A 9,526-nucleotide genomic window follows, 5' to 3' on the forward strand; every position below is an offset into this window, starting at 1 on the left:
TTTCTCTTGGTCCTCAGGTGCAATAGTGATTTTATTATACCACGAATACCCATCTAGAAAACTGTAAAACTCATGCCCCGCTAGTCTATCCAACATCTGATCAATAAAGGGCAGGGGAAAGTGGTCCTTACGAGTGGCATCATTCAACTTCCTATAGTCAATACACACTCTCCACCCCGTAACTGTCCTCATGGGAATAAGTTCATTCTCTTCATTAGTGATCACCGTAATCCCACCTTTTTTGGGCACACACTGAATAGGAATTACCCATGCACTATCTGAAATAAGATAGATAATACCTGCATCGAGAAGCTTAATGGTTTCTTCCATCAAGATTTTGTGCATGCAGATTGATGGACTTATCCCTTGATGTCTGCCACCATCCAAGCAAATGCCTTTTTGTGCTCTTTGAGAACTTGCAACAATTTTTCCTCCATAGCATCTGTTAAAGCTGCAGAAATAATGACAGGTAAAGTGTTATTCTCACCCAGGTATATGTACTTTAGGTGCGGAGGTAATGCCTTGAGTTCAAGCGTCGGTGGTTCGTCGATGCTTGACTTTGGAGGGGTCAAATCTTTTCGCTCTCCTAAATGATCCAATCTCGTTCTCATTGACTTTCTCCATGGATGGTTGGCATTAAAATATGCCACTATTTCAGCTATTTCTTCATCCAAGTCTTTCTCCTTCAATTCAGTTGTGAGGGTGGCTTCCAATGGGTCTTTCATGGGATCCTGCAAAAAATTACACACAAGTGAGTCCACCACATCAATTCTAAAACAGTTATCAGTGTACAGTGTGTGCTTAAGAGCATTAATGACGTAAAAAGTAATTTCTTCCTCGCTCACTCGCAATCTCAACTTTCCTCCTTGAACATCAATCAAGGCCTTGCCAGTCGCAAGGAATGGTATCCCTAGAATCAACGGCATCTCCACGTCTTCCTCCATGTCAAGTACCACAAAATCTGCAGCAAATATGAATTTTTCCACCTTTACCAAGACGTCCTCTATGACTCCTCGCGGGTGTTTGACAGATCTGTCTGCTAGTTGCAAGGACATCTGTGTTGACTTAGGTTCTCCTAATCCGAGTTTCCTAAATACAGATAATGGCATAAGATTTATACTCGCACAAAGATCACTCAAAGTTTTATGAAATACAATATCACCAATCACGCAAGGAATAGAAAAACTCCCTGGGTCCTTCAGTTTCTGTGGGATCTTGTTTTGTACCGATGCATAGCAGTTCTTAGTCAGATTAACCGTCATGTGATCCTCCAATTTTCTCTTGTTTGCTAAGATGTCCTTTAGAAATTTGGCATAACTAGGCATTTGCTTCAAAGCATCGGTAAAAGTAATATTGATATGCAATTTTTTAAATAACTCAAGAAACTTACCGAATTGTGCATTTAATTTTGCCTTTTTTAATGCTACAGAAAAAGGTGGAAGGATAACAATTTTAGTTTGTGTAGTGGGTGCTGGTGTTGAGTTGGAAGACTTACCTTTTGATGACTCAGTCTGTTCACCCTGTACTTGAGTTTTTCTGTCCCTCTAGCCTCTAAGATCTTTCCACTCTTCAACTCGATGGCCTTCACTTGCTCTTTTGGATTGGTCTCTGTGTTACATGGCAAGGTGCCCGGCTCTCTATTAGCTATCATCTTTGCTAACTGTCTAATCTGATTCTCCAGCCCCTTTATCGATGCATCTTGATTTTGGAGTCTGGTTTCAGTGGACGAGATAAACTTAGACATCAAATGCTCTAAATTGGACTTTTTTCTCTAGGAAGGTCAGATCTGTACAGTGGTTGTTTCCCATATTGTTGTCATCCTTGTGGTCGATTCTTCCTGTTTTGGCCACCCCATGAGAAGTTGGGATGTTTCCTCCATCCAGGGTTGTATGTGTTCGAATAAGGGTCATTCATTGGACGGTTTTGGACTCCCACTTGATTTATTGGTTCCCTTTCTTTCACATAAAAGGGATTTCCATCTTTAAATTCCTTAACATAGTGTTCTCCTCCGCATTTTTCACAAAATATCTCTTGAAGACGCATAGCCATGCCACCCATATTCAACCGTCCAACTTCATGTTCAAAACATCAAGCTGTGCAGTGATAGCAGAAAGGTCAGTTACCTGGTGGACTCCTGCACTTCTCCGCTGGTTGTTCCTTTCAGATTGAGGATGATAGCTGCTAGCAGCCATCTCCTCCAACAACTCATATTCTTCCTCAGCAGTTTTCCTCAAGAGGTTTCCACATGCACCAGCATCTATCATAGTACGATTATGAGTAAGCAAGCCATAGTAAAAGTTTTGAACAACTAACCCAAGTGGCAGTTCGTGATGAGGGAATCTTCGTAATAGATCCTTGAAACGCTCACATGCTTCATATAAAGATTCCTGCTCGAATTGTGCAAATGTAGTGATGTCTACCCGCAGCTTCATGGTCTTTGATGGAGGAAAGTATTTGATAAGAAACGCTTTCGCCATGTCCTCCCATGTGGTAATCGAACCTACAGGTAAACAATTTAACCATGCTTTAGCTTTGTCACGTAAGGAGAAAGAAAATAAATGCAACCTAACAGCATCATCAGAAACTCCATTAAATTTAAAAGTATTGCAAATTTCAAGAAAATCTGTTATGTACGTGTTTGGGTCATCTACTGCAGATCCTCCAAACTGGACTGTATTCTGAATCATCTGAATTATAGCTGGCTTGATTTCAAAGTGATTTGCTCGCACAATAGGCCTCACAATGTTGGGGCGTGCGCCATCCAAAGAAGGCTGCGCATACTTTAGCATTGGTATGCGACGTGACATCTCAACGTGTCTATCTTCTTGATGTTCCTCCTCATGCTCGTGCTCATGCCTATCCATCAGTTCCTTCAGTCTCTGCTGCTGTCTTCTCCTGAGGAAAATTCTTTCAATTTCAGGGTCAAACTGCTCAAGCTCCACGTCAAGTGGCTTTGGCATGCACTAGAAGAGATATCTGTAATAAAGTATGTAGTGTTAATTTAATAAAAAAAAATGAAAAAATGCTAAAGAAAATAACTAAAAGTAAAATTGTGAATTAACAGTCCCCGGCAACGGCGCTAAAAACTTGATCGAGCAAAACTTGAACTGTGGAATCCTCAATAAAAATATGGTTTTTTATGCTCGAAAATTAATCGCAAGTGCACGATGTCAAGTAATAGTATAATGTACGTGAGTACGAGTATCGTTCCACTGAAAACAATATTTTACAATTATTATTTTCAGTTATCAAATCTTTAGCAACGAATTTTGATTGGTTGTTTATTACTAATAAAATCAAATAAATATGCAGATAAAAAGATTTAGGAAATTAAATAATAAGACGTAATATCTGGAATGGCTGATTAAAATTCATTGAGAAATGAATTTGTTGGGAATTTCAGTACACCTATCCCTCGTTAATTTATTAATTCGTTCGATAGTGATTTACGCTTCCGACGGGATTTTCTATTCGATTGAACACGCCCTCTCAAGCTATGCAAAACTAACTCTACTCAATGAAGTAAATAAATATCTTTAATTATTTATCAAGAGCGAATCGCATGTTGATCTATGAAATCCCCTAGTTTTCGTCCTACCAGACTATGACTATCGGCATGTATCCAATTTCATATGTCTATGTAAATTGTAGATCCACGGACTATGCTACTCGTTCTTATCATAAGCTATTCTTTTGAACTCACTCGCAATATACGATTATTATTAAAGTTAGCTATTCTTTAATAATGATAATAATAACAGTAACACAATCACGAATAAACCAACAATTGAAATATGAATTAACTAAATCAGATTTCGGGGTAGGATCCCCTTAAATCCCAATAAATATTTTGTTTAGCTACTCGAATTCATAATAAAAATAAACACACAACAATGGTTAATAGATAAAAACTAAGTTAGAAATACAAGATTTGACGAAAAATGCAAAGACGATGCCCGGAAATCTTTGAATCTTCAATCCAAACGCGAAATCCTCTCTAAGGCTTGTGGTGGTTGCTCCAAAATATCTGAATATCCTCCCAAAAACGTCCCCCCCCTTTCCATATTCTCTCCTCTTTAGAAATAAGGAAAGAAATCGGCCAAAGAAATCTTTCCATTTTTAGGTGGCTCTCGGGCGGTAAAATATTACCGCTCGAGCGCCACACCCTCTGTAATTTGGCTTCGGAAGTGCGACACTCGAGCTCAGGTGATAGAATTTCGCCGCCCGAGTGCCGAGTCTTCTGTACATCAACTCTTCGGAAAGCATTTCTCACGCTCGGGCGGTATAATATTACAGCCCGAGCGCCATGCCCTCTGGACTTCAGTTCCTCTATTTGCTTCTCTGGCCCGAGCGGTATAAAATTATCCCTCGGGCGCCTGCATTTCTGCCCGTTGTCTTTTTGGCTTGCACTTTTTTTTCGATCTCAGTTTTCAGGTCATTTCTCCTGTAAATTCTTCATGCACAAATGAGACGGGATCATATGCATGGTTTACTATAAAACGAACAAGATGTAAATGAAATATAAGTATGCACAATACAAAAACACACAAAATTTATTCGAAAAAAACACGTAAAAACTACACCTATCAAAATTCAAAGAGAAATGAATTTGTTGGGAATTTCAGTTCACCTACCTCTCATTATTTACTTAATTCATTCGATAGTGATCTACGATTCCGACATGATTTCCTATTCAGTTGAGCACGCCCTCTCAAACTATGCCAAACTAATTCTACTCAGTAAAGTAATTAAATTTCTTTAATTATTTATCAAAGGTGAATCGCATAGAGTTCTATGAAATCCCATAACTTTGGCCATACTGGACTATGACTATCAGCATGTATCCGACTTCATATTTCTATGTAAATTGTAAATCCACAGACTATACTACTTGTTCTTATCACGAGCTACTCTCTCCAACTCACTCGCAATATAAGATCGTTGTTAAAGTTATCTGCGCTCTAGAAACACGATAAAAAAATAGCATAATCAAGAATAAACCAAAAATCGAAATATGAATTAACTAAATCAGTTTCTGGATATGATCCCCTTAAATCCCAACAAATAATAAAAATTAGCTACTCGATGTCATAATTAAACTAAGCAAAAAAATGTTAAAATAAGAGAAAATAAACTCGAAATACTAGACGTGACGAGATCAATGAAGAACAGTGCCTGAAAATTTCGAAATCTTCAATCCAAGCGCAAAATCCTCTCCAAGGCTTGTGGTGGCTACTATATAATACTCTAGCTTCGTCCTCATTTTCTTCTTTTTATCCTCCTTGGTAAAAATCTTCCCGAAAGCAAGAATTGATCCTCAACATTTTTTCCAAAATTAAGTCCCGCTCGGGCGGTAAAGTTCTACCGCCCGAGCGTCGGGTTCTCTGTACATGTGGTTGTTTGGTGCAACATTCGCACTCGGGCGGTAAAATTCTACCGCCCGAGCACCGAGTCTTCTGTAAGTTAATTCTTTGGAAGGCACTTCTTGCACTCGAACGCTAGAATTTTACCGCCCGGGCGCCAACTCTTTTGTCCAAATGGTCTTGTGATCAATACTCGCGCTCGAGCGGTAAGATTCTACCGCTCAGGCGTGAGCTCTTCTGCCATTTTCTTGTGGTCTTCACACTTCTGTCCCGATTTCGACTCTTCGGTAACTTTACTTGCAGATTCATCACATACTAGTGAGACACAATCATATGCATAGGCTAATTGTAAAATGAAAGAAATATAAATGAAACGTACGCATGCACAATGCAAACACACACAAAACAAATGCAATAAAACACGTAAAAATGACACCTATCACCCCACTCCCTTAAAACATTATAACTCTTTCTTTCATTAACCTCACGGCACACACAAAGGTTTTGTAAAGGGTTATGCCTACTGCCAGTTGCAAGAAGCTCACGAAGCCACCCCTCAAGTCTGTAAGTTTTAAAGTTTTAAATTCCTTCTAGTAGTAAGCATCAATTCATGATTTCAAAATGTGCATGTTTAAGTTCAAATTACGTGCATCTTATGATATAGATATTATGTTCATGAATGTAGGGTTACGTGTTGGGTAAATAATGGAACAATATGCCTCCTAGACGTATTATTGCACGAGGAGCAGATGAAGAGAACAGAGAGTCTCAGGATGAGGAGAGGGCGACTCCTCTTCGCACACCTCCAGATAAGCAAGGCACAAATGCTTGTAGGTATGACTCAGTTCTTAACACAATTTGCGGGGAACAATGCTGGAGTAGATATAGGGGTGAGGGCCAGGCCAGAGGAATTATATGATATGTTCAGGAGGATGGACCCAAAAGAGTTCTCGGGGAATATTGACCCGATGATAGCTCAGGAATGGATTAAGTCAAACGAGGTGATTTTCGCTTTCATTGAGCTGCAGGATGCAGACAAGGTCAGGTGTTCCACTTTCCTGCAGAAAAGAGACGCCAGACTTTGGTGGGAGAGCGCATCTGTGTCGGTGAACTTGTAAACACTAACTTGGGATGGTTTCAAGGAGGTCTTCTAATCCAAGTACTTCACTAAGGAAGTACGTTACCTCCTGACCAGGGAGTTCATGACGCTACAACATGGTGACAGCAGCGTGTAAGAATCTGTCAGGAAGTTTGAGAGGGGGTGTCACTTCGTGCCCTGATTGAAAATGATGCCCGGGAGAAGTTGAGGCATTCTATTGATGGTTTGCGGCCGATCTTGCGCCGTGATGTGAGAGTTGCTTGTCCTACCACCTATGCTATCGCCGTGTCGAGAGGCTTTGCGGCAGATTAAGATCAAAAGGACATTGATAATGACAGGAAGGGCAAGAGGCCCTATCAGGCTCCCCAACAGCAACAACAGCAACCTCAGTTTAAGAGGCCTTTCCAACAATGGCAGAGGAAGAGGCCATTTCAGGGACCGCCAAAAGGCAAGAGTCCTATTCCTCAGAAGAAGGCTCCCCAGAGGCCTGGTGAGTACCCAGTGTGTTCGAGATGAAACTATTAGCATACGGGACAATGTCTATGGGGATCGGGCAAATGCTTCAAGTGTGGAGTTAGTGACCACTTGTCGAAAGACTTCCCGGAGTGGAGGCAGCCACCCAGGGAGAGTGTTCGCCATGCAGGCTGAGGAGGCAAACCCAGATACGAATCTTCTGATGGGAAATATTTTCATAAGAGAGTAGCCACGAAAGCCTTGATAGATTCTGGGGCCACTCAATCTTTTATCTCAAAGACGTTCGCTAATTATTTGGACGTCAAGTCCATTGGACTCGATTTTAACTATTATTGACAGTCCCATCAGGGGAAGAGTTATCAGCTAGTAGCGTGGTCAAAGACATCGATTTCGAACTGCAAGGTCACCTAGTGTATGCCGATCCGGTTGTGTTGCCGAGGCCAGAGTTTGACATTATCTTGGGAATGGACTGGCTAACGAAGGAAAGAGTTCTTATTGACTTTCAGAAAAGATCAGTGTTGGTAAGTCCATTGGGCATGGAGCAATTTATCTTTGAGCCGAACAGATGGAAAAGTTTCCCTCGCATGATCTCTTGCATTCATGCACGGAGACTTATTCACCAAGGGTGTTAGGCCTTCTTGGCTAGTATTATTTTTGGAGCTGACGCACCCACTTTGTCGGTATCTGATGTACCAGTGGTTAGAGAATTTCCTGATGTTTTTCTTGATGACGTCACAAGCTTTCCACCAGAGCGAGAAGTGGAGTTTTCCATTGACCATAAGCCAGGTACCGTGCCAATCTCTAAGGAACCGTACCGTTTAGCTCCAACTGAGATGTTAGAGCTCAAACAGTAGATTTATGAACTACTAGATAAAGAGTTCATCCTCCATAGTTTTTCACCTTAGGGCGCACTAGTGCTCTTCGAAAAGAAGAAAGATGGGAGCATGAGGCTGTGTATCGATTACAGAGAATTGAACAAGGTAACGATCAAGAATTAATACCCACTACCAAGGATCGAGGACTTGTTTGATCAATTGCAGGGAGCTACAATGTTCTCTAAGAAAAATCTGCGATCTGGGTATCATCAACTGAAGATAAAAGATGCAGATGTTCATAAGACAGCTTTCAGAACCAGATACGGGCACTACAAGTTCTTAGTAATGTCGTTTGGACTGACGAATGCCCCAACAATTTTTATGGAATTGATGAATTGAGTATTTGAGCCCTACCTAGATCAATCGTCATAGTGTTCATTGACGACATCCTAATCTACTCGAAGAGCCATGACGAGCACAGTCAGCATTTGAGTACGGTTTTGCATGTTTTGCAGAGTCGCAAATTGTCTGCAAAATTTAGTAAGTTTGAATTCTGGTTGGAGAAAGTAGCATTTTTGGGCCATATAATATCTAGCAGTGGTATTGAGGTGGATCCAGCTAAGGTGGCAGCAGTTAAAGAATGTATTGAGCCGAAGAATGCGTCAGAGATCCATAGTTTCCTAGGCGTGGCAGGCTACTACAGGAAATTTATTCAGGGGTTTTTGTCAATTGCAGTGCCACTCACTTCATTGACTAAGAAGAATTCTAAATTCATATAGAGTGGAAAGTGTCAGAAGGGCTTTGATACTTTGAAGCAAGCTCTTATCGCAGCGCCAGTGTTAGCCATGCCACCAGGGCAAGGCAATTTTGTGCTATACAACGATGCTTCTAAGCTCGGTTTTGGTGCAGTATTGATGAAGCACGGTCGGGTTACAGCTTATGCCTCCAGACAATTGAAAGTGCATGAGAAGAACTACCCGAATCATGATCTTGAGTTAGTTGTTGTTGTCATTGCATTGAAGATTTGGAGACATTATTTGTACGGCGATAAATGCCAGATATTCACTGATCACAAGAGTCTCAAGTATTTTTTCACGCAAAAAGAGCTGAACATGAGACAAAGACGGTGGTTAGAGTTGGTAAAAGACTACAATTGTGAAATTAGCTACCATACAGGGAAAGATAATGTTGTGACAGATGCTTTGAGCAGGAAAGTAGTAGTCGTAGTACAGTTGTCAGCGCAGAGATCTCTTCAGTCATTCAGAGGTTTTGCCTAGAAATTTATCCTAAGGGCAGATCTCCTAAGCTTTCTAATCTGACATTCCAGTCTTCCTTGCTAGATTGAATCCGTAGATATCAACCTTCAGATGAACATTTACAGAAATTGAGACTGGAAGATGAGGCCAAGAGCAAACAGTGTCTAATGGTATTGTGAAATACAGAGGGAGGATGTGGGTGCCTAGTGTTGATTCGATCAGAGAAGATATTCTGACAGAGGCACATGCATCCCTGTATTCCGTTCATCCAGGGGGTACCAAGATGTATAAGGATTTGAAGATGTTGTATTGGTGGCCAGGTATGAAGTGGGACATTTGTCGATTTGTATCATAATGTCTCAATTGTCAGCAAGTGAAAGCATAGCATCAGAGGCCAGTATGAATGCTTAAGCCGCACTTATCCCCGAGTAGAAATGGGAGAATATCACCATGGATTTTGTGGTTGGTTTGACAATGTCAGTCAGAGGATCTAATGCTATTTGGGTTATAGTGGATCGA

At 40.9% G+C, this 9,526-nt stretch overlaps 1 protein-coding gene and 1 non-coding gene across 2 annotated transcripts; one reads left to right on the top strand and one right to left on the bottom strand.

Moving 5' to 3' along the window:
• Nucleotides 1–359: 359 nt before the first annotated feature.
• LOC142528363 (uncharacterized) lies at nucleotides 360–1,325 on the bottom strand. Its single transcript, XM_075633405.1, has one exon. The coding sequence runs from the start codon at nucleotides 1,323–1,325 to the stop codon at nucleotides 360–362; it is 966 nt and encodes a 321-aa protein (XP_075489520.1).
• A 997-nt stretch (nucleotides 1,326–2,322) lies between these two features.
• On the top strand, nucleotides 2,323–2,428 carry LOC142530234 (small nucleolar RNA R71). The gene has a single exon (XR_012816075.1). It is a non-coding gene; the product is annotated as a small nucleolar RNA R71 (small nucleolar RNA).
• The last annotated feature ends 7,098 nt before the right edge of the window (nucleotides 2,429–9,526 follow it).

Source organism: Primulina tabacum, chromosome 16 (assembly GCF_025594145.1).
Source record: "Primulina tabacum isolate GXHZ01 chromosome 16, ASM2559414v2, whole genome shotgun sequence".
NCBI classification, from domain to species: Eukaryota; Viridiplantae; Streptophyta; class Magnoliopsida; order Lamiales; family Gesneriaceae; genus Primulina; species Primulina tabacum.

Bases quoted from the DNA above. Each gene is read 5' to 3' on its own strand.
- LOC142528363 (XM_075633405.1), bottom strand. From the start codon at position 1,325: ATGCCTAGTTATGCCAAATTTCTAAAGGACATCTTAGCAAACAAGAGA.